The sequence below is a fragment of the Schistocerca gregaria genome, chromosome 10, assembly GCF_023897955.1.
Source record: "Schistocerca gregaria isolate iqSchGreg1 chromosome 10, iqSchGreg1.2, whole genome shotgun sequence".
NCBI lineage: Eukaryota > Metazoa > Arthropoda > Insecta > Orthoptera > Acrididae > Schistocerca > Schistocerca gregaria.
In genome coordinates, this window is record NC_064929.1 from 86,966,444 (window position 1) to 86,993,527 (window position 27,084).

At 40.5% G+C, this 27,084-nt stretch overlaps 1 protein-coding gene across 3 annotated transcripts in view; it reads right to left on the reverse strand.

Annotated features, from left to right (window-relative positions):
- Positions 1 to 4,159: 4,159 nt before the first annotated feature.
- LOC126293710 (methylthioribose-1-phosphate isomerase) overlaps positions 4,160 to 27,084 on the reverse strand; it is a 63,408-nt gene continuing 40,483 nt past the window's right edge. For 2 of the 3 annotated variants that reach the window (XM_049987023.1, XM_049987022.1), the window contains exon 6: positions 4,160 to 9,778. In XM_049987023.1, the coding sequence (XP_049842980.1) occupies positions 9,621 to 9,778 (158 nt within the window). In that variant the 3' untranslated portion in view covers positions 4,160 to 9,620. The remainder of the gene's footprint in view (positions 9,779 to 27,084) is intronic. The other variant, XM_049987024.1, reaches the window with a different exon arrangement.

Below are 27,084 nucleotides of genomic sequence, written 5' to 3' on the forward strand. Positions count from 1 at the left end.
CATTAAGTATAGATTTAAGTGTCAAAGTCATTTCTCAAAGTATTTGTATGGAGTGTAGCCATGGAGTGAAACATGGACAATAAATAGTTTAGACAAGAAGAGTATAGAAACTTTCGAAATGTGGTGCTACAGAAGAACGCTGAAGATTAGATGGGTAGACCACATAACTAATGAGGAGGTACTGAATAAATTTGGTTGGAAGAAGGGATCTTTTGGTAGGACATGTTGTGAGGCATCAAGGTATCACCAATTTAGAGGTGTGTGTGTGTGTGTGTGTGTGTGTGTGTGTGTGTGTGTGTGTGTGTGTGTGTGTGTGTGCGAGAGAGAGAGAGAGAGAGAGAGAGAGAGAGAGAGAGAGAGAGAGAGAAAGTGGCAAAGATAATATTTTGATAAAAAAGAAGAGAGGAGATATGCTCTTCAGTTGATTAATTCCAGCACCTTCACCTGTTTGTTTGTGTGAGTGGTAGTCAGCAGATTATATGACTAGCTCCATTGTACCAGTATTGTTTAGAAATGTGTGTACCAACTGTACATTAAAACGTGTTATAAAAGTTATTAGTAAGGTCAACTTTATTTGTATTTACATCAATTACATCCGCCTGTTCATAATGCCACCACTGTCGAGAATGCTGCATCCGGAGTTTTGAAGCAGATGAGGAATTTGTCCGAGCAGCAGAAGGGCGATCCATATCCCGATTATCATAATCGACACTATGCACAATGGAAATAATGTGAAGCAGTACATAACTCAAAATCTGAACATTGATCTCAAATATATTGACTTTGAAGCTCTGTTGATATTAGTACCAGTTAAGGTTCGCCCAGGATAATGTGTGTTCAGATTTAAAAATTAGCTCAGATTTCTTTCAGTTATTCAAGCAGCAATTATTAATCAGTTTCTATTACTGTATTAACTTCTGTAGTCCTGTCTCCTTCAGTTCCGTGTTATATTACTGTATATTGATAATATATACTTTATGGGCCGTCTGACTACAACTGAATGAAACACAATCTCCATGCCATATGGGTTTCACCTTCATTCTCTGCAAGGCATCTTCAGTGGCTCAGAATATGTACATATTTTTGATATTTAGCTTCCATTTTGGTCAATGTACGTATAGGTTATAAACAGTTTTGTTGGTTGGTTTTTGCTATCGTGTAGTAATATTTTGAACTGTACTTACAAGCTGGATGGACAATTTTCTACATATTACACAACTATTCAATTTTGGTGTCATTCCTCTTCTTATACATGTAACTTGCATGAGGTTTGTGTGTGTGTGTTCAATGTTTTTCAGTGTTTGTTTCAGGTTTGCCTGGAATTGTGTAGTTGGATCTGACTTCAATTTTTGTGTGGTGTTGGTATTTATGTATTCCTTGGTTTTTGTGGTGTATTGCTCTTCATGTGAAGAAAAACAACACAATTGTGAAATAAACATAGAACTGACATGAGAAATAGTAAAAAATGAAATAAAAGGCATAAGAAAACAAACACAGCAGACACGCCATAAGAACAACCAAACAGAAGCAGCCACCACAAAAAGATTAAAACAAAAGTTAACTATCAACAAAATATTAATAACAAGAGCAGACAACGTAATTTAACAGTACTCATGGACAAAGAGCAAGACATCACAAAACCAAGGAACACACACCAATTCCAATACCACACAAAAACTGAAGTCAGATGACAACTACAAAACATCAGGCCAACATGAAACAAACACTGAAAACATTGAAAACACACTCAGAGACAAACAAAAATATTACATGACACAGAAAATCCCACAAGCAACACTCAGCAATCAACCAAAGGTACATAAAGATAGAATGCCAATGAGAGCTTCAAGAAAGCCCCAGCACACTGCGGTGGCCTGGTGTAATGTTAAGCTCCCTCTATACAGCTTTGGCATTTCCGTGGACTTACTTGTTGAAGAATGCTGGTTCTGCTTCCTTGCAGCGCCGATGTCTTCTGCTAGCACCGGATGCTTCTCTGAAGATTTCACTGCTAGGAAGGGGAAATTTTCACTCTCCCACTCTCTCTTCTTATTTAAAAAATACGCTACTCTTGGAATATCAGTCAATGCACCAGAACATATTTATTTCCACTTCGTACAATAAAAAAAACCTGCTAAACTTTATGATGAAGCCCACACATTACCAGGCACCCAGAATCAGTTAATTACACATTTTTCAACACAATTAATACATAAGATTTTATTGTGGCTGACTATCCAGGTACTCTCAACAGCAGTTCAACGTCTAATAAACAGTCACTATTTTGAGTCTCTCCATTTGTTTTTTAACAATACAATGCTACATTATTCTTTGCAGCCGGCCACAGAGCTTCCGGCCCGTATTTGCTTGTTCTTGGCAGGTCGCACTGAACACTTGCCAGCGCTGACAAATTATCTCCCTTCCAGTTTCGCCTGCACAAACAATAAATGGGTGCAGTATCCCATGCTCATCCTTACACCCTGCTTTAAAATAACGTGTGCTCGAAACAGCTGGAACACAAGTGTCTCAAGACTTTCGTAAAATTCTGGGGACACTACAATACCACATAGCCAAACAACCCCAAAAGTTAATTACAAAACACTGTAGAGTGGAGAACAACAGAATAGTGATAAACACAGGAAAGCTAATAGAACAAACATCCCCATAACCAGAAACTTGGAGCACAAAGACAGATGTGACATACATTAAACAGAGTCCCACTCAACATGAGAAACCATGAAAAAGAAATGAGTACAATCATTCAAATAGATAGGAATAATGGGCATGACACATGTGTAGTACACGGACTCAATCAAAAAATAAAAACATAAATACAAACCAAACACAACTTTTCAGAATACAAGAGAACTCACATCCTGCAAACTTACAAACACACACAATGACGACACTGCACAGAAAAGACCAGATGCTACACCACGACTTACACACACACAAATTAACACACAGAGTTGGAAACATCCTAAAGGGATAGGGCTTCCAAATAGCATAGAAGACTGGGAAAACCCTCCAATCACACCTAAGCCAACCAGCTAGCAAGACGGACAAATTCTAGCAATCAGGAATATATAAACAAGAATGTCAAAGTTGTGATGCAGTGTACATAGGCATGACATGCAGGAATTTTAAAACACGATAATATCAGGTATTGGTAGTACGAAACAAACCATTCCATATTTGCAGAGCATTTAAAACACCACAGCCACCATTCTACAAACATGGAACAGGAAATGAAAATAATACGAATAAGCAACGATGACAAACGTCTTATACAAACACACGAATACTTCCACATTCAGAAAGCCATAGCTGAAAACAAACATGAACAAACACACATTGGCACAGGCTCCCTGCTACACTTCATAAAAGAAATGATAATATATATGTATTATCTCGGCCCCTTTGCCTTCTGGAGACACACACACACACACACACACACACACACACACACACACACGCACGCGGGCACACACACGCACGCGGGCACACACACGCGCACACACACGCACACACACGCAAACCTCATGCAAGTAGCATGTATAAGAAGAGGAACGACACCAAAACTGGAATAGTAGCGTAATATGTAGAAAATTGTCCATGCAGCCTGTAACTAGAGTTCAAAATATTACTACATAATAGCAAAAATCAACCACCAGAACTGTTTATAACCTATAGGTACACTGACCAAAATGGAAGATAAATATCAAAAATATGTACATATTCCAGGCCACTGAAGATGCCTTGCAGAGAATAAAGGCGAAACACATATAGCACGAAGATTGTGTTTCATTCAGTTGTAGTCAGACGGTCCATAAAATTAAAATTATCAATATACCGTAATGCCACTACTCATTTGCTAAGCCAAAACATAACTAGTTTTGTTTTAAATAGTTCTTCCAGCTAAGCAGGCACGGTTCTATTCTGTGCTCATAATAAACATATCTTTGGATGCCTCAATTTGAAACTTTTCATCTACTGTTCAGAGGTCATACACCTGGGTTGTGAGACCATCCCTACTTGCAGTGCAGATATTCACAATTTACAAAACCTAGGGCAATGCGATGCACACTGTGAGACATCCTACAGCAACCAGGTATTAAACTTCTAGAATGAAACATGGTTAAGGAAAAATAAACACAACAAATCATTAACTGGAGTCTAACTTTTAATAAAATAATTCGGTATATACAATGCCCAAAATAAGGTACATATCAAAATTTATGATCTTGCACTGCAACATTAGCCACCATACAAAGTAGATAGAACTGAGGCGGACAAATTATTTGTGCACACTGCATTTTCATTCCAGTTCAAATTAATAAATATATATATATATTTACATCCTATAAAATGTAGCAGAATGGAACTTTGTCATATTCTGTCCTCTGCTACTGCCCAAGACAGTCTCTCTTTCTTTTCCTCTGTAACTCAATTTGAGTCACAAATCACATTATGCATACATTAAGTCTCTAAATATGAAGTAACCTAGATACCACAACATGTTAATATCCCTTTTCTGGCTCCTTAATTACCATTGAGAGGTGGTCATTTACAACTACAACCAAATTAATACACAGAACTAAACATACCATACACAATATATAAGAATAACCAAATAATTTCAGTATTGTATTTTCAGTAATAGGTATCAATTACATCTAGAGAGAGAGAGAGAGAGAGAGAGAGAGAGAGAGAGAGAGAGAGAGAGAGAGAGAGAGAGAGAGAGGGGGGGGGGGGGGAACGCAGGGAAGAAGGGGATAAGGAAAGAACATGTAAAAAAAACAAACACCTCTTCAAAATAATGGACATATGTTTATTCTCGCTCTCTCTCTCTCTCTCTCTCTCTCTCTCTCTCTCTCTCTCTCTCTCTCTTGTATAGATCGCTCTTTCTCCATCCAAAATGTGACAAGTTATTATTATATTTCTTGTCTGCATAGCTATGGATACAAAATATAGTGCAAACAATATTTGAGGAACTATGCATTAACAAAACTAAAACCATCTATAATGCAAGAGCTATTATCAGAAAACTGATGTTATCTTTCTTTAAGTCACATTTTTCACAGATACCTAAAGCAGAAACCCTGAGCTTGCTGCAGCACAAACAGCAAACCAAGTAGTGGAAAATTGAAGTATCAGTATCACCCAAACAACACCAACAGAGAACACAACTACAAATAGTTCATCATCTTGCTTAAGATATTAATCTGCTAATTTACTTACTCCTAAGTAGCACTGGAGATACAAAAATTTTCTTTAATAAGTGGAAAAAGAAAAACCTCTTGTAATAATAATACAAATACTTTCTTCTTCTGATATACACTACATGAAATGGAAGAACTGAGCCCATATTTTAGAAATATTTATCAGCATGGTGATTACATTTATGAACAAGTCTCCTGCGAAAGAATTTACACCAAAAATCTCAGTCAGTCAGTCTTTTATTCAATACCGCATCTTACTGTCATTGAAGTATTTCTCCCTCCCAGTCATTAAATGAAGAGTGTATACAAGGTGACTAGGTTTATAAAGGAAAAATCACATCTGGAAGATGGCAATTGTAATGAAAGGTGAAATGGCAGTGGTAGTACAACCAACACATGAAGAGGATTGGGGGGCAGAAGAGCCACAATAAAGTCAAAAAGGCAGAGAGAAACACTACATAACACATGCTCCAAGTTTTCTGCAGACTTGTTATCTCCACATGAATCTGCAGGAAAAGTACAACTAGCACAACCCTGCCCAAATGTGTAAACTTACACTTTCTCAACATTTATAAATTCTGTGTCTTAGTATACAGCTATAAAATTGAATAATGGGTTAACTTACTGTGTGCTGCGATCAACACCCCACGAAGACAAAAATGGGATCTGAATATGGCACTTATTAAATAACTGAGATACACGTGTTTTGGGAGACTGCCCCTGATGTAGTCAGAGAACAGCAAAATGTTTAATAGTTCCCTAATTTCAACCAGGGCCTTTTTTACTGCTTGTGGCTGTTTCACACATTCCAAATGTCAGAGGAAGTTTACTCAGTTATTTGTTCGCAGAATGAAAATTATATCACGGCAGATATTGTCATCAAACTTTAAAAACTGACCCAATTTTTTTTTTACATATTATTGAAAGTATTATCAAAGGACATACATGAACAGCATGAACACAGACTGGAAAGTAAGTTTACATGGTCAAACATTGACAATGTCCAGAAACTGGGCTTTTTAAGGGACAATATGGCTTAATACAATTTATATATATACTTACTCTATTCTACGTGTGGCTAAGCTAAAATGTAGCAAGGAAAGTGCCTACAACATAACAAAAGAATAGCTGAAGAAACGAATTTTTTTTAAAAGAAACACTTGTCCTCAAGCATTTGAAACATAGAACCACCACCTAAATGATGTACTTGAAATAACATAAAAGGGGATGAGGAAGGAGGTGGGGGGAGGGGGACAGAGGGAGTGTGTTGGTGAGGAATGAAAACATTATACATTAAAATGGGTGATTACTGGCATCATAGCACTCCTGCTACATTTGATGAAATGACGTCATGATCCGGCCACAACCTCTGCTTAGCTTACATACAGACCCTTCATAAACCAGCTCTACAGTGGGTACTGCAGAGAATTGTATTTCTTGTAGCAAGCTGTTAGTTTCTTATTGCAATGCTCTCTAAATGCACCTGCTATACTATGGCCTAATGTTTTGCTGGAAGCAGCCAGTCAACTGTGCCATTTTTCCACGAGTTTGTCTTCTTCACATGTCTAATAATGGTCTTTCTAGTAATACAAATGTTCAATTATCAAAATAAAAAAAAAATAACAATGTACTAAGTGCTTCGTATACTCTTGAGATTTCACAAAGATAGAAACTAGCCTTGGACAAGCTGCTCTGTCTACACAGCTCACAGCTGAGTAGTATGCAAGTGCTTAACTGCAGCATAAACTACTTATTGCTTAGAAATAAGGCACAGAACAAATCTCCAAACATTCTAAACTTCAATCATACAATATGTAACATGAGCTAGTTCACAATTAACCATCAATGAACCATGTAAACAAAGTATTTGCTGCCTACAAGGAAATATGTTTATTTTTAAAATCTCTTAGACACACAGTTTTAATAGGCAAGCCTTTTTTTATTGCTTTTAAGACCCCTACTTTGCAAACATATTTGTAAATCTGCCATAACAAATACAAACACACAACTGACTGAGATGGCTTTTGTTACAGAAAAAGCATAGAAGGGGAAACCACAACTCATCCTCCAAAAATGTAAAATGTTTTCTATTTGGAATTATTTAGAAACTTCTATCATGCTCACAGAATCAATATGCCATCACACTATTCTTGGAAAGGCAGGACGCTATTTGTTTTCAAGAACAGTCATACACAATACTTGAAATACCCTACACAAAGCTAACCACTGAAAGAAAAGAAAACGCACATGGAAAGGGAAAAGGTCAGAAAGAAGCAATAAACTGGCATCAGCAATCACATTTTGACAAACATTCAAAATGATATTACACAGTTATTCTACTTGTGACCCGCTAAAAATCACCTACAAATGTTCTATACTGATGAAAGTATTACCATTAACTGTTAGCTCTTACTTTCATCACATAATGCGTACATTGCAGCATCAACATTCCAGCCAGAGGAATGAATTGTGCAAGGACAAAAATTATGCATAGTGACACTCATTTCCTAAACACTACTTTAGGACTGTTTGCTTACGAGGGGGGAGGGGGAATACATCACTTATACTACTGCTAAACGTAAGTTGTTCAAATTCCACAAAATGTTTTCATATTAGGACACACATTAACTTGCCCAGAAACTGATTTCTATCACAGGAGCAAGCACGCATGTACGTAATTAAGCATGCATGCATGCACTAGATACCATATACAATTGAAGCAATTAGACTTCCCCGGTTGGTTATTTCAACTACAAGTTATTGAGATGAATGTATGTATTTACTTTACATTAGATTTTATATATTCCCTTATTCAATACTCACAGTGGATACAACTTTAGTCTGAATAGTCCCCTCTAACGATTTTCTAAAGCCAAAAGTAAAATTCCCATAAAGTCAAATCCATTATTCATTTTTATGTATCATACACTACACACCCAGTAAGAATACACAACTTTCCAAAATTTGTTTGGCAGGGAGCAATTTTAATTCTGCAGGTTTGGCTCTTCTGTCATTTTTAAAACCTGGTATGTCTTCTGTTTTCTCCCTGTTCTCCTCTTGCCTCTTACAAATTGCTATAAGCTGCAACCTCTTCCCCATCTCATTTCATTCGAACTGATTACTACTCAGGGGAAGGGCACTTTCTATACTTTTTAACCTACCACTTCTGTAATGACCCAACGACCTCTCCTGAGGACACCGCATCTAGAATAGTGACTTGTCAATCGCCACCTTCAATCTATCCTACTACCAGCACATGAAGATGAGACTGCTCAGGATTTTCTATTTCTAAGTATTTGAGTTGACACAACCAAGATGAGTATAATCAAATTTAACAGTCCTTGTTCATGCTTAATCACTACAGCTTGTGCTTTATTTCCTTTGAGTATAAGGAATAGTATGTGACTATGTGACTAGAGACATAAATTTCACTTGTCTTTTGCAGAATTTTGTTCCGTTTTTAAAAAGTACAGATATTTCAGGGTTTCCATAAGAAGGCACTTTGTGTAGTTTTTCTTAATTAATAAACCTGACATTATCGCTACAAGACAAAATGTGTATGAATCAGACAATTGTGTTTTCACCAAAACAGAGGAGAAAGTTTCAGATAGAGAACAAAGTTAAAGACAATTTTAAACTCTCAAGAATCATCTCCCAAAAATTTAATTACTGTAATATGACAGACACACACATTGCATCGCATCGCATCACATCACAGTTCCTAAACTGCAAAGTGCTGTCAATATCTACAGAAACCTTGCTTCAAAAACCTACTTGTTCCTAAAAATGTGTTAAACTCCATATATACATATCAATAAACTGTTTTAATAGCTATGCAGAAGAACCCTACAGGCACCTGCATATGAGACTTTGGGTTCCCAGTATGATAACTTGACTCAAGTCAACTGCGAATCATCCATTACCCATCAGTCACCATATCATGATGAAGATGAGACCTGAAACACATCTTTATGAACAAATAAGATCTTTGAAATATATTTTTTCATTGTGACCACAAGTTAACACAGTGAAAGTTGAGTGCTCTCTCTTTTTTACACCATTCGACAAATGTGTACTTGCTATACAATAAGGATCACCCTGGAAAAATTCTGCACCTAATACTGAATCAACAATCCATCAATCCCAGCTTAGCAACAGTAGTGTGCTGAGAAACACTACAGTAATATGGTTGTAAAAAATACACAAATAACAGAAAATAAAGGTAAGAGATAAAGGTAAAAGTATAGAGCTGTGGTTTACAGCACTGCTTACAAAATGTGTTCACAATTTCATAAAATTGACATAACAAGGGTCCTCAGCAGAACAAATAAATCAAGTACGGCGGACGAGCTGCGCCGATGAGTGTCCCACCCGGCGAGACCGCGGCAGGACCGAGCGGCGCTAGGACGGTATGTCACCTACGAGCATTCCGTTGGGCTGCTGCTCCTCCACCAGCAGTTTCCGCAGCTGGCCCGGCTCAACAACCCCGCGCTCCGTCACTATAGCAGTTACGAGTTCCGCAGGGGTCACATCGAATGCCGGATTCCAGCAAGCTATACCTGTCAACAGAAAACGGCAGGTAAGGTGAGCCCCGTGCATCCAGTGAGGTACAGAAACTAAATAAAGGTTGTTTATAAATGAATATCGGGGTTTTAACACTTTATAATATTTATTACATTAAACTTAGATATAAATTGTGTGTCAAATGAAAGAGCAACTCCAACAGTTTTACCTGCCTATTCAGGGTGTTTTAGTTTCATTTCTAAGACAAATTATAGATTCAGGTATATCTTTTGAAGAAGGCTCAATTACGTGGGCTGAAACCTAGGTAAAGGTTGGCTTCGTTACCACAATTGAGGCTGATAGTTTCTTATATATTATAAATGTTCAATGTGTGCACCATATGTCACACAAAACACATCAAGCCTAGAACCGAGTTCTTCCTAAATGTTGATAAGTGCATCTTCAGTGAATGTAGCAACAGCTGCTGCTATCCGGTTTCTTAATTCAGGGAGGTCTGGGGTAGCGGAGGCACGTACACACGATCCTCGAAGCCCCAAAGGAAATAAATCGCATGGCGTTAGGTCGTGTGAACGTGGAGGTCACGCAAAGCAAGCCCTGTAATTGCGCCCCTTGTGGCCTATCCAGCACTCAGCTACCCTTGATGTGTGCTGTGTGACTAATGGTGCTCACATTGAACATTTATAAGGTCCTTGGTAAAACTGAGTTGCTCTTTCATTTGATATGTCATTTATACATGCAAGTTTAATAAATATTATGAAGCGTTAAAATCCCAATATTCATTTTAAACACCCTGTACAAAGCAACTGTCAGCTTCTCGAGGGTGAAAGTTTATAGTGCAAACAGTGTGTGACACCTCGGTCATTTGCAGCCGTGTCGAATAAAGACGAACTGCACTTATCTGCCCCTATGGGACTGGAAGCACGATTGGAATGCAAAATAGCTCTTTTATTGGCCCACATCATCACACCACAGTGCAGTTCAACTTATTTTCAACTGAAAATACTGTCCGACATATTGTTTCATGCTACAAAAATTACACGAAGGTGTAATGTACAGCACAACTTGAGGTGTAAAATATGTCTGATTGTATGGCAAGATACTGTTACTGTGAGTGAAAGTTTGGCATCTGTATATACTTTATCATAATACTGCATTGACACAAATGATTTGCACTCAACTGTTTAAAACACGATAAATTGCTCGATTAAAAATGTTCTGCTCTTCAGCAGAACAAAAAAAGTCTTATGTTCTTTTGCTGTGATGATGCGCCATTTTCTAATCCACAAAATGCCTACTAGAGTAGGCGTTAAGCTTTGTTTGATGTATTGAAGGGCTATATAAAATGCATTTTTAGCATCAAACAACAAACAGGTAGGAATACCAACAATGTAGGGAACGGCGAATCCTTACTTACCATAAAGAATACATATTAAGTTGCAGACAGGCACAATTAAAAGACACTTACTGAAAGCTTTCAGTCACAGCCTTCATCAGCAAAAGAGAAACACACACCACTCACACACATCAAGCACCTCGGGCTGGAATGCATTTGATACCATTCCACCAACTCTCAACCTAACCTAGGTCCCAGGCTATGCTACATATCAGTTTGTTGCTACCTCTAAGATTTTGTCTTCACATCCATTGACACAGCCAAATTGTCACCTTCCAACCCACCTTACAATTCCCTACACCAGATATTAATCTGTCACAACGGCCTACATTCAGAAAACTAAGAGAGGCCCAAAAGTAATAGTGTCAATGTTCTCACCGAGCAGGCCGAGAATCAAACACAGAGCCCCTCGATTGAGGATTGGACTATTTACATTAAGTACAGAGGCATTTAAGACTCAATTCTTTCCACAGTCTATATGTGAATAGAATAGGAAAAATCCCAAAAACTGTTACAATGGGAAGAGCCCTCTGCCACTTCACAGTGGTTTGCAGAGAATGGATGAAGAACACATGCCACATCATTATAGTATGGGACAAAGGAAACATCTGGTGTCAATAGGTACAGTAGACCAAAATGTTTTATCAAATTGTAAAAGTCGCGAAAGACTTAATAACACCTTCAATTATTGCCAGTTAAAGAAGTGGTGCCAATTCATTCATTACATAACAACAAATTCTTATAATATTTAACTACTGTCTCACTCCCTGTCTAGCTCATATACGGTGCTGTGGCGACCACTATCTTACTTCCTTTTACAAAACTGAAGAAAGTGAGAATTTAAGTATGTCAAATTCAATGTGTATAAAATACTCTAGCACGTCACAAGAGTATGACATTTATACACTCTCTTCATTATAAGAATAAACCTGATGTAAATAAATACAGACATTACTGGTCAGAAGCCATAGCACATGTATACTGGTGGTGTTACGTTCTTGGAAGTAGGTCCTATTATATATTAGATATCTTCTTATAAGTTATGTCAAATGGAACATTAAGATATTTAATGTATTAACAGTCATCAATATTTTTCTTAATCGTGCTTTAGCTATGTAGTTTTTATTTCAAAAATCATGTATAGTCACAGTCTCTGAACTGTTGTGCTCTGATTGTTGCGCAGATAATACGCAGTGTGAAAATGGCTGAGCCTGCTTCCTGCTCCAGAGTGAAACAAGTGTATAACATGGTTAAAAAGTGCTGAGAAATAGGCTGTTCTTAATGTTTTTCATAAATTAACAGAAAGTCAGATTTGAAGTTTTCTGAGGGATTGTGTTTGATACAGTTGAAGAGCAAATACACATTGGATGTATAATGGAATCGATAGCATAGTAAACTGATAATCTGGATCAACAGTTCAAGTCGTGCCTTGGTCATTCTTTTTTTTTTTCCTTGTTCAATTTTAAATACTCACATCTCGTAATTGTAAAATTCATCATCATTTTTTATGAATAACGCATATCTTTTTGTTTCTAATTACATATTACATATGAAATTTCTGTTCTCATTTGAAACAAATTATTACTTAACGATATTTTATGAAAGAGTTTTAATAAAGGTTGCTTAAATTAAGAAAACAATATAATTTTAGAACAAATATGAAAAACCAGAGACACTATACCACAGACGTAGTCCCTCATGAACCAGAATGACAAGTGTCACAAGAACATGAGAAAATCATTTTCACAGCATCGAGCACCCCATACAAATGCGATACGTCTATATTTGCCACTGTATCATTACAATATGAAACCAGATAAACTGATCTGGAGCAAGTTAAGGACGCCACGAGAAGTAACACGACTGTTAAGCTGCCCTACGTACTGAAGCTAAGTCATGCAGCTGTTTCACGCATCACTGCCAAACGCTGCCGGGCTATAGGACGGAACCTCGTGAAAGAAGAGGAGAAAATGTGTCACCTGGGTGGCTTTGTTGATACTGTTGCTGATCGACTAGTTATCAACATAGCACATGACAGTTCCAGAACTGAAATGTATTTCTTAGATTCAGTTAAGGAAGGAGCTAAGAGATTATCGGACAACTGGCTGTAATTAACACTTTCAGTGGCTTCGGTATTCAACAACACTGCGAAATCCCTGCAGTATGCTTTTGCAAAACTCATAGCTGCCCAGAAAAATTACCTTGGGTTTAAGCTAGAAATTTTCTTAATTCTTGATTGTAATTAGAATACTATGTTAGGTAAGGACGAGGGCATTTTATACTTTCTGTCTGGTCACCTAAGAAGCGTGCGGTAGTGCTGGAGTTTTGCCAAATACTATTTCATTCTCATTAAACATTAAATTATATTCCAAGCTATATTGTTTATTTACTCTTTTCTTCTTACATCTGAAATGCAACTGCTCACATCACTGCAGGTTAGTTGACCAGCTGACTGGCCTGTGCTGTCCATGTTTAATGTGCCGGTAAAGCAGTTGTCCCGCATTATCGCTCAGTCTATGTGCATGTAACGCAGCATAAAAAAATATCCTTATGATTAGTTGGCTGTACTCGCCCCACGGAAACGAAATTCAATGAGATTCGAGCAGACGCAAAAGAATACACGGTGTAATGTTTACATTGGGTTTATTCTAGGATGAACAGAATATAGAAGATGTGTATATTGTTCTGTTTCCAGACTGTTGTAGGATTGGAATCTGGCTGTATAAACAACTTTCCTTCTGCCCTTTATTTGGTGTTTGGAGTCCTGGAGCTGACAGAAGAACTAGTTCCACTGTTGTTTCAGTTCCAACCTCAACTGTGAGGCTGTCCTCCAACTGGTTGGTTGGTCTCATTCTCAAGATGGATGCAGACAACATGAACAACCTTCATGTTGGCTGCAGCTTGAGGTTTTCATATAATTGGACTCTGCAACTGAAGATAATCTACACACAAAATTCTATTCCAGAACTTATTTCACATGTGGCAGTACTATTCCCTTCCTCAGTAAATTATTATCAAACACACTGCACACAAGCATCAACAAACCTGAGACGATTTCAACGCCACAGTACAATATTACATAATATGCCACCACAGGAGGTGGTATGCATCTACTTCTGTTATGAACAGTACAGAAAGCTTTTTAATACAAACAGGTGAGATACTGTCGCACCAATCAGTGACAATTTGTTTAAAGCCCAGAATTTCTGTCATGGATTAGCACTGCCATTTGCGTAAGCATCTGCGTTGCTCAGTTAACAGCTAGAAGTTGTTTAAGGAATATCAACATATCTACATTAAAAGCAAAACGTGATTGGAAATAATTAATGTGGTTGACAACACTGTGCAAGAACATACAGCACCCTCTGTGGGTGGCAGTTAGGTCATACTGTGCCATTAAATCGGTACCAGTTTGACCTCCCTGCAGTGCTAATACAAGTGTTGAGAGCATCTGAAGAGAAGCAGTGTTTCTCAAGTACATTACTAATGTGAGCTGTATGACAGATACGCTGTCAAATTTTGTACAAAGCTTGGCAAAACCACTACTGTGATGTAATAAATGTCACAAGGGACTTACTATAGAACAGTCACTATCCAGAGCACAAGTGCTGAGATGATACACGTCCTTTTTAGCAAGTAGTAGAAAGCGAAGCTTGTGTGGGAAGACTTTCCACCTTGAGGACAGGTGACAATGTGGAAAGCGTTTAAGTGTCACATGAGGTCAGATTGTTGAATGACAACAGTTATTAGCAGCAGCAAAGGATGTAGTGAAACTGTTTCACACCATGTTTATGTTGTTGGTGCTCCATTCCAACTGGTTCATGGGTGTCATCTCAGCATACTGCACATGAATTGCTTGTCATTGCAGATGGACTGTCCATGTCTGACCAGACTGTCTTGAGGGGCAGGAAGCAGAGAGCAGGGGGCACGCACCGGACCCAGATGATCACTCCTGATTGCTGGTACATCTCGTGGGTGACAGTCTCACTGCCGATGGGGGCATCACCTGATCCACCTTTTCTGGTCATTGTGTCATTCAAAGTAAGACTAATCACTGAAGACAATTCTAATCCAATCAACAAGTTTCCAACATGAAGACAAGTGACAGCATATCGGACTGCATATGTGCCAATCCAAACAGGTAACCTACATAAATTAGTATGTTATAAGCCCTAAATTAGTATGTTAGGAGCTCTCAATGATCATAATACAGAGTGTTACAAAAAGGTACGGCCGAACTTTCAGGAAACATTCCTCATACATAAAGAATGAAAATATATTATGTGGACCATGTGTCCGGAAATGCTTACTTTCCATGTTAGAGCTCATTTTATTACTTCTCTTCAAATCACATTAATCATGGAATGGAAACACAGCAACAGAGTGTACCAGCGTGACTTCAAACACTTTCTTACAGGAAATGTTCAAAATGTCCTCCATTAGTGAGGATACTTCCATCCACCCTCCTCCGTCGCATGGAATCCCTGATGCAGCCCTGGAGAATGGCGTATTGTATCACAGCCGTCCACAATACGAGCACGGAGAGTCTCTACATTTGGTACCAGGGTTGCGTAGACAAAAGCTTTCAAGTGCCCCCATAAATGAAAGTCAAGAGGGTTGAGGTCAGGAGAGCGTGGAGGCCACGGAATTGGTCCGCCTCTACCAATCCATCGATCACCGAATCTGTTGTTGAGAAGCGTACGAACACTTCGACTGAAATGTGCAGGAGCTCCATCGTGCACGAACCACATGTTGTGTCGTACTTGTAAAGGCACATGTTCTAGCAGCACAGGTAGGGGCACATGTTCTAGCAGCACAGGTAGAGTATCCCGTATGAAATCGTGATAACGTGCTCCACTGAGAGTAGGTGGAAGAACATCAACACATCACCAACAATGCCTGACGATGACGTGACTGCACAATTGCGTGTGGATTCTTGGCAGCCCACACATGTTGATTGTGAAAATTTACAATTTGATCATGTTGGAATGAAGCCTCATCCGTAAAGAGAACATTTGCACTGAAATGACGATTGACACATTGTCGGATGAACCATTCGCAGAAGTGTACCTGTGGAGGCCAATCAGCTGCTGATAGTACCTGCACACGCTGTACACAGTACGGAAACAAATGGTTCTCCCGTAGCACTCTGCATACAGTGACGTGGTCAACGTTACCTTGTACAGCAGCAGCTTCTCTGATGCTGACATTAGGGTTATCGTCAGCTGCACGAAGAATTGCCTCGTCCATTGCAGGTGTCCTCGTCGTTTTAGGTTTTCCCCAGTCGCGAGTCATAGGCTGGAATGGTCCGTGCTACCTAAGACGCCGATCAATTGCTTTGAACGTCTTCCTGTCGGGACACCTTCGTTCTGGAAATCTGTCTCGATACGAACGTACCGCGCCACGGCTATTGCCCCGTGCTAATCCGTACATCAAATGGGCATCTGCCAACTCCGCATTTGTAAACACTGCACTGACTGCAAAACCACGTTCGTGACGAACACTAACCTGTTGATGCTACGTACTGATGTGCTTGATGCTAGTAGTGTAGAGCAGTGTGTCGCACGTCAACACAAGCACCGAAGTTAACATTACCTTCCTTCAATTGGGCTAACTGGCGGTGAATCGAGGAAGTACAGTACATCCTGACGAAACTAAAATTAGCTATAAATGTAAAGTAAGCGTTTCCGGACACATGTCCACATAACATCTTTTCTTTATTTGTGTGTGAGGAATTTTTCCTGAAAGTTTGGCCATACTTTTTTTAACACCCTGTATAGGACACTCGCTGACTGAAGTATAATTGTCTTTGGTGATAAGGCTTACTTCAAATTGAGTGCCACTGACCAGTAAAGACCTATCTGGGGATGACCAAAAGAGTAGTGGAACACCAACCTAACTGTCACCCGCCGTACACCCTGACAACCAGAAGTGACGGTCTGGGCCCCTTCGGTTGTCATCCGCGGCACCCTAACGGCACAGCATTACATCGACAATATTCTACACCCAATTTTGTTGCCCTTCGTGGCAAGCCATTCTGAACTTAAATTTCAGCAAGATAATGCCTCCCTATATGTTGTGAGAATTTCTACTGCTCAGCTTCGTGCTTGCCAAATACTATCTCGGTCAGAACAGTCCCATCTCTCTTCTCAATTCAGAATGTTTGGAGCGTTAATGGCAGGGCCCTCTGACCATCTCACAATTTTGACGATCTAACGTGCCAATTACACAGAATTTGGCACTAAATCCCCCTAGGACAACATCTGAAAACCTATCAATTGATGTGAGCCGATTAACTCCTTGCATAAGGTCAAAGGTGGGCCAATACATTACTGGATTGCTCAATTTAAGAAACACCCCCTCTCTTGAATAAATCATCCATTTTTTCTGAAACTGTAATAATTTGTATTTTGTAACATGTACAGCACATCTATCTATTTCCAACCCATTTGGATAATTCCTTCACGATGTGTCTTTTTTGTCTTATGAGTGTATTCACTTTGAAAGGTCTGGCAGTTACTATAACACAGGTGTTGTGATTGTAAGAAGCATTGGAAATGTAGAGGTCAATATCCAAGAAGGTTGCATGCTGGGCTACAGAGGAGCGACGGCAGTAGATGAGAGGCCAGGTATTGAGGCCATACTGAAATGAGGGTGGACTGTCTTCATCCTCAGTCCATATTAAATGAAGGAGCCCAGGAATCAGACAAGGGTTTTGGAATATTGGGTGTCTAGGAAGGTTCAGCTAGACAGTCCAATAACAAGTTGGCACCCAAGGTCGTGCTGCAGATTCTTTTGTATATGTTCCTCTCAAAGCTGAAATAATCACTTGTAGGGATACAATTCACCAGAACATGTCGATCTGAAGGCTGTAGAATGTTGGGAGAGGAAGTGTTCCACGGTGGCGGGCTGTGTGCACCGGGTGTGGTGGCATTAAGGAGTTCTCACAGAAAGATTCTCAGCTCCTCTTGTTTAACAATTCCAACCAATTGCCTGCTGTCTACCTTCCCATATCTAAGACGTGAACCCGTTCACTCCATCTCTCAACCTCCCCCGCCTGTATCCTGTCTTAGGCATGTCCAGGCCAACCACAGGCATGACCACCTGTGAAAGCGGTCATGTCGTATACTAGCTCTGCCGTACCTGCAGTGCAAATGTATACCACCAACCAGTTACCCATACAAGTGAATAAAGTGATTGGCTAGTGGCCTAGAATACAGGCCGACTACTCTGTGGCGGAACTTCTGAGGACAACATTGTCAATTTCAATACATACTTGACAATCTGTGCCACCTAACATCTTCATCTACATCCATACTCCGCAAGCCACCTGACGGTGTGTGGCGGAGGGTACCTCGAGTACCTCTGTCGGTTCTCCCTTCTATTACAGTCTCGTATTGTACGTGGAAAGAAGGATTGTCGGTATACTTCTCTGTGAGCTCTAATCTCTCTGATTTTATCCTCACGGTCTCTTCGCGAGATATACATAGGAGGGAGCAATATACTGCTTGACTTCTCGGTGAAGGTATGTTCTCGAAACTTTAACAAAATCACGTACCGAGCTACTGACTCTCTCCTGCAGAGTCTTCCACTGAAGTTTATCTATCATCTCCGTATCCGTTTTGTGATTACTAAATGATCCTGTAACGAAGCACGCTGCTCTCCATTGGATCTTCTCTATCTCTTTCATCAACCCCACCTAGTATGGATCCCACACTGCTGAGCAGAAGGTATTCCTATTTTGAGAAAAGGCGTACAGGTGCAACTACCTGCCCTGGATGTTACAAGCAACATCTTTGAAGAAGAGAAGATAGATTTGATTGAAATGATACAGTACCTTTCAAATGATGACCCCACACAGTTTTACACAAACAGCATGAACTTTTACTATCTTTTTGCTGATAATTGAACCACAGTAATTCAAGCTTTTCAATGCTGCTTCTACTACACTTAACTCACAAATAAAACACATTAATAGTGCAATTATGACCATTAATTTACCTAGTATACTCAAAATTCATTTTCGCCAAACTCACAATTTTGGCACTAGGAGCCTTTTTTTTTCTTCAAGTCTTTGACTGTAGACAGGCTCCAACTCCCTCTCTCTACATACTTATACATACATACATACATATGGCTTTTGTCTGAGAAAGAGATGCAAAAATGAGACCTAACATCTGCCTGACCAAAAAACACTGCACAATTTTGAAATACCTAAAACTTACACTATACTGCACGTTGACTTTTAAGCTGCACAATCTGAACATCCTCTTGAAAGTGCCAGAAAATAATGTTGTGCATAAACTGACAGTAATAACTGGAGGAGGCCAACGACAAACTGTAAGAACACGTGTACTCACTCTGTGCAGCACTACCGCTGAACACATGTCTCGTGCAGTACACATCCCACCATGCCAAAACAACAGTTCTGTGGTAGCTTTTCGACGAGATGTTGCATTATTACATTGCAGTCTACAGACCACAAAATCTCCTGAGAAGGAATACAGTCTCATTGGGTTCCCTACTCCTGATATAACAAGACGTTGCAGTCAGAAAAGAGGATACCAAAGCAGCAGAAGTCTGTCCTCCGTTTAGTTACCAGCAAGCATAGTCAGGAATGAAGCTGTGAAAAAGTTCCCTTAAGCTATCTCAAGAGCTAACTGCACCAGAAGAGCAAACAGGCTACGAACTGTCTGTACCAGAAACCAGCATCTGGAAAGATGGGACAATATCTGAAGAATAGCTCCCTCTGGTCACACAAAATAATGAGTCAGTGACTATGACGCCAATTGAATCTGTTCTAGTAGTAGTAGTAGCTTTATTCATCCGTAGATCTCCTTTTACAAGGATATAGGACATGTCAAAGTATTTACAAATTTATTAAAAACAAAGATTCCAAGACTTACCAAGCGGGAAAGCGCCGGCAGACAGGCACAAGAACAAAACACACAAAGACACACACAGAACTGTCTGCCGGCGCTTTCTCGCTTGGTAAGTCTTGGAATCTTTATTTTTCCCATGTGGAAGTTTTTTTCTATTTTATTTACAAATTTAGATCAATTTAAAATAAGCTAATTCATGTACACATATATTTATAGAATTCTACTTAGAGACAATCTTTAGATTTTCTCCTGGTATATAATACTTTGTTTACAAATAACTTATTAAATAATGTAATGCCACATTGTTCACTCATATCTCACTATCAGTCACCACACACACTGTTCCGTAACACCACACACACACACACACACACACACACACACACACACACACACGCTGGCGATCTATGGGCCATTGTCTAAGCCATTGTCTATATCGCATGTTCTCACCTGCTATCCTGTAAAATTGAGTCAGCACCCTTCCATAATGAGTGAGGTGTTGATCTCAGAATGAGGAAGATGTGTCATAGCTTAGGAGTAAGTATTTCCAGAAAGGAAAAAAAAGGGAAGAAAACAAAGTGAAAGTGTTATGTGGAATGCTGGATATTTTATAATAATAATAATAATAATAATAATAATGTCGATTATTCCCATTTAAAGAGAGCATTTGGACTTTAATTCCTTTATGATGATTGTTTATGTTTTTTCTGAGGCCCAATTCTCTTCATGTGTTCACCGTGTTTTTTCTTTCGCTCCGCTGTCCATTTGCATCCTGGTCTCTTCTGTGTTGTGGTGTCAAATTTATGTTTTTTGATGATGTTCCTGAACTCAGTTCTATTTTCTGCATCGTTTACTGTTATGTGTGCTTGTCTGAGGTCCTCTTCAACTTCTTTTATCCATTTTGTTTTTCCCCTGCCTGAGTTGATGACTTTAAGAATTCACTTTGAAATTCTGTTTTCATTCATCCTGTGGATATGTCCGTAGAACTGCATTCTTCTTTTCCTTACTGTATCTGTAACCTTGTCTGTGTATTTATATAATTCTGATGTTTGTCTCTTCTTCCAGATTCCTTGCTCTTGTCATTATTATTATTATTATTATTATTATTATTATTATTATTATTATTATTATTATTATTATTATTATAACATTTTTATCAAATCCCTATTCTGTTTTAGCTAAGTAATCCTTCAATGTATAAAATGTATTGTATAACAGATACTTTTTAGCTGCCTTTTTAAATAAGTGTATTTTGGCAATTTCTTTAATCTCTTTTGGGAATTTATTGTACAGTTTTATTCCTTGGTAGAAAATGCTGTTTTGAGTTTTATGTTTATTTTTTCTTGGTAAATGTAAGTTGAGTCTCTCTCTTGTTGTTGGTTATTATTCTTATGGCTCTTTTCTGGAGTATGAAAATTGTGTTCATATTTTGTGCACTTGTTCCCCAAAAAAGAATTTATTGTACATATGAATAATATGTAACTAAAAAACACTGCATGTTACACACTGTATGTCTGGCACAGACTTACCAAGCGGGAAAGTGCCGGTAGATAGGCACAATGAATAAAACACACAAACAGAATTTCGAGCTTTCGCAACCGGCGGCTGCTTCGTCAAGAAAGAGGGAAGGAAAAGGAAAGATGAAAGGATGTGGGTTTTATGGGAGAGGGTAAGGAGTCATTCCAATCCCGGGAGCGGAAAGACTTACCTTAGGGGGAAAGGCTTGTGTCTGTGTATGTATGTATGTATGTATGGATGGATGTGTGTGCGCGCGCGCAAGTATGTACCTATCCTTTTTTCCCCCTAAGTTAAGTCTTTCCGCTCCCGGGATTGGAATGACTCCTTACCCTCTCCCTTAAAACCCACATCCTTTCATCTTTACTTTTCCTTCCCTTTTTCCTGACGAAGCAGTTGCCGGTTGCGAAAGCTCGAAATTCTGTGTGTGTGTTTTATTCATTTTGCCTATCTACCAGCGCATTCCCACTTGGTAAGTCTTGGAATCTTTGTTTTTAATATATTTTTCCCATGTGGAAGTTCTTTTCTATTTTATTTACATCATCATCATATATATGTATATACAGGGTGTTTCAAAAAAGACCGGTATATTTGAAACGGCGATAAAAACTAAACGAGCAGCGATAGAAATACACCGTTTGTTGCAATATGCTTGGGACAACAGTACATTTTCAGGCGGACAAACTTTCGAAATTACAGTAGTTACAATTTTCAACAACAGATGGCGCTGCAAGTGATGTGAAAGATATAGAAGACAGGGCAGTCTGTGGGTGCGCCATTTTGTACGTCGTCTTTCTGCTGTAAGCGTGTGCTGTTCACAATGTGCAAGTGTGCTGTGGACAACGTGGTTTATTCCTGAGAACAGAGGATTTTTCTGGTGTTGGAATTCCACCGCCTAGAACACAGTGTTGTTGCAACAAGACGAAGTTTTCAACGGAGGTTTAATGTAAGCAAAGGACCGAAAAGCGATACAATAAAGGATCTGTTTGAAAAATTTCAACGGACTGGGAACGTGACGGATGAACGTGCTAGAAAGGTAGGGCGACCGCGTACGGCAACCACAGAGGGCAACGCGCAGCTAGTGCAGCAGGTGATCCAACAGCGGCCTCGGGTTTCCGTTCGCCGTGTTGCAGCTGCGGTCCAAATGATGCCAACATCCACATATCGTCTCATGCGCCAGAGGTTTTCTATCCATACAAAATTCAAACGCGGCAACCCCTCAGTGCCGCTACCATTGCTGCACGAGAGACATTCGCTAACGATATAGTGCACAGGATTGATGACGGCGATATGCATGTGGGCAGCATTTGGTTTACTGACCAAGCTTAATTTTACCTGGACGGCTTCGTCACTAAACAGAACTGGCGCATATGGGGAACCGAAAAGCCCCATGTTGCAGTCCAATCGTCCTTGCATCCTCAAAAAGTACTGGTCTAGACCGCCATTTCTTCCAAAGGAATCATCACGCTATCTGGACATTCTTCGTGAATTTGTGGCGGTACAAACTGCCTTAGACGACACTGAGAACACCTCGTGGTTTATGCAAGATGGTGCCCGGCCACATGGCACGGCCGACGTCTTTAATTTCCTGAATGAATATTTCGATGATCGTGTGATTGCTTTGGGCTATCCGAAACATACAGGAGGCGGCGTGGATTGGCCTCCCTATTCGCCAGACATGAACCCCTGTGACTTCTTTCTGTGGGGCACTTTAAAGACCAGGTGTACCGCCAGAATCCAGAAACAATTGAACAGCTGAAGCAGTACATCTCATCTGCATGTGAAGCCATTCCGCAAGACACGTTGTCAAAGGTTTCGGGTACTTTCATTCAGAGACTACGTCATATTATTGCTACGCATGGTGGATATGTGGAAAATATCGTACTATAGAATTTCCCAGACCGCAGCGCAATCTGTTGTTGACAATTGTAACTACTGTAATTTAGAAAGTTTGTCTGCCTGAAAATGTACTGTTGTCCCAAGCATATTGCAACAAACGGTGTATTTCTATCGCTGCTCGCCATTTGGACTTACCTGTCAAAGTTCTTTCATCATCATCATCATCATCATCTTATCATATTATCATTATTATCATCATTATTATTATATTTGCTTTTACAGCCTCACTGGACCACTTTAGTCCATCATTTCCTGGTCCTCCTCTTCAGTAAGCACATGTTTTGTCTTTCTTAACTGCCCAGTATCTTTTCACTCGTTCTGATCTTTAATGCCTTTCCTCATCTGTAAATATCCTTTTCATTGTGAGCTGTTTGTCTACTATTAGTTTAACCCTACCCTTCAATTGTTCTGGACGTGTTGGCACACACCTTTGTACCTGCCCGTGTGCTCTGAATGTGTTTATGCGCGCCACAAGTCCTCCTACCTTGTACTCTGAACGTGTGTACGCCTTAGTGACTCCTGTGTCCTCCTGACATGTTGAGACATGCTGCCGCTTCTTCCCCTGTGGCCTCTGTATGTTCGAGCCGAGTGCCTAGTAGCTGTTCAGCATTCCGCCGGCACAGTTGAAGTCTTGAGAGTGTTTGCAGCTCTGTTCTCGTGTTGCAGTTTTCGTCTGTGGTTTTACTGACTGTTGACACCGTTAACGTTTTAAGAAGAAAATGACACGCCATCATGGTTGTACAGACGAAGAAATCGTTGAAATTTTCACTAGACGCGACAGTGAGAATAAAATTTTTGACAGTGATGGTAGTGATTATTCAACTGAATCTCGAAGTAACAGTCCTGTGTTGTTTAGGGCAAGATGCAAGTGTTTTGTCATATTTCCTGATATTTTTAACGGAGGAACTGATGAAATTTGTAGCAGATGAAACCAACATATTATATATGAAAGACAATACGCCAGGATCAGAGCATTCTCATTTGTCCAGATGGAAAGAAACAGGTTTCGAGGAACTGTATTCCTCCGTCACTGTTTGTATGCTAATGGCTCGTGATTTTGGAATTTAGTGAGCAGCCCCTTCTGTTTAGCACGTCGTCTGTCTGCACGTGCGGCTCACTACAAACTTTCTATGAGATTTTTAACGCTTTAGCTATTTGCTGAGGACGTAGAGCATATACCATTACCACCAAGTTTCTAATCACACAATGATCACCTTTCAGCTTTGTGACACGAGCCATGGCTAAATGCACCAGTCAATGATCTAAAGACAATGTATTTGTATACATATAGCTGGCAGCTTTTTTGAAGTTTTCACCTCACTGATGGAACTGAAAACGACAAAAAAGACTGCCAGCTATATGTGTGCGAACACGCCGTATTTAGATGTCAACCTCCGCTAATGAAGAGAGGGAAAGCAGTGATTTGCACAGGATGTAAACATGAAGTAGGAAAACCTGTGAACACAAAAGATGCTTTGTAGCCACGTACGGCCAACGTGGAACCGGCAGAGGACAACTAACTCCCTACGAGAGGCCTGCATGGAAGACTTCCACACATTCATAGTCTCCTTAATGACGTGCAGTTTGTTGTGTGTGTTGTTATGCCATTCTGTCTCCCAAAGCCGGAAAACGCTGTGATGTAAGACAGAACACAGGTCAGCTTCGGAGATGCCTATCTCCACACGCGGTTTCCGCGTCGCCTGTTTGGCCAGCCTGTCGGCAAGTTCGTTGCTAGGGATTCCGACGTGTCCTGGGGTTCACACAAACACCATGGAACGGCAGGACTGTTCCATGGCATAGATGGACTCCTGAATGGACCCTACCAGAGAGTGGTGTGGGTAGCGCTGGTCGATAGCTTGTAGGCTGCTCAATGAATCAGTACACAGGAGAAATGACTCACCAGAGCATAAGTGGATGTACTCAAGAGCACAAGATATGGCCACCAGCTCCGCAGTGAAAACACTGCACCCAACTGGCAGGGAGTTCTGCTCAATATGTCCTCTGTGAACAAATGCGAAGCCTACATGACTATCAGCCATAGAGCCGGGGGGGTAAACCGCTTCAGACCCCCGGAGCACGTCGAGAATCTAGAGGAAGTGACAGCGGAGAGCGGCAGGGTTAACAGAGTCCTTAGGTCCATGCAAAAGGTCCAGACAAAGCTGCTGTGGAGGTGTATGTGAGCAGACCACAAATACAGGTGGTAAAGGGAAGCACTCCAGTTCAGGGAGAAGGGACCGCACTTGAACCGCGATCGTTAGCCCCAACCTGAGACGCCGATGCGGGAGACGGACTGTCGCGGGTGGGAAAATGAGATGGTAATTCAGGTGCTCAAGGGAACTATGAATGTGTGCTGCCTAACTGGCGAGCATTTGCACAAATCTGATCTGCAGTGGAGAGACACCAGCTTTCACCAGTATGCTGGTCAAAGGACTTGTCCTAAAAGCTCCTGTCACTAATCGAACCCCACAGTGGTGGACAGGGCCGAGTAAATGCAATGCTGAAGGTGCTGCCGAACCATAAACCACACTCTCATAGTCAATTTGGGAATGGACAAGGGCTCTGTAAAGCTGCTGCAGCGTACAGCGATCTGCACCCCAATTGGTTGCTGCTTGGGCAACAGAGGGCATTGAGGTGCTGCCAGCACTACTGCTTAAGCTGACGAAGATGAGGGAGCCAAGTCAATCGAGCATCGAAAAACAGTCCTAGGAATTGATATGTCTCCACTACAGTGAGTGGATCGTCATTAAGGTGAAGTGCGGGTTCCACATGAACAGTACGCCGCCAACAGAAGTGCACGACCCACCACTGAAAACTGGAAGCAGTGGGCTATAGCCCGTGACTGCACCTTGTGGATGGCTGCCTGGAGGCTCCGCTCAGCTACAACAGTACTGCAACAGTACTGGAGCAGGAGTACGAAATGCAAAAGTCGTCTGTAAACAGAGAAGGTGAGACGGATGGCCCGACAACTGCTGCTAGACCGTTAATGACCACTAAAAATAGAGACGCTCAATACAGAATCCTGTGCAACTCCATTCTCCTGGATATGGATGGAACAATGAGCACCACCAACTTGGACACGGAGAGTACAGAGCGACAGGAAGTTTTGGATAAAAATCTGGAGTGATCCCCAGAGACCCCACTTGTACAATGTGGCATGGATATGATGTCAACAAAGTCATGTCATATGCTTTACATAAGTCAAAAGAGACAGCAATCAGTTGTTGCCATCTGGAAAAGGATGTTTGGATCAGTGGTAGAGCGACCCTGGCAGAAGCCGCCCTGACATGGAGTCAGCAAGCCACGTGACTCCAGGACCCAACACAACTGCCGACATACCAGCAGCTTACAAAGAATGTTGGTGAGGCTGAAGGGGCGATAGCTATCCACATCAAACGGGTTGTTGCCGGGTTTGAGCACCGCAGTGATGGTGCTCTCCTGCCATTGCGATGGAATGATGCCGTCGCTCCAGAGCCAGCTGAAGATGACAAGAAGATGTCATTTGTAGTCAGACAAGAGATGTTTAATCATCTGGCTGCGGATGGGATCAGGTCCAGGAGCTGTGTCAGGGCAATGTGCAAGGAAACTGCGGAGCTCCCACTCTGTAAATGGGGCGTTATATGATTTGCTGCAGCGTGTAGTGAATGAGAGGACG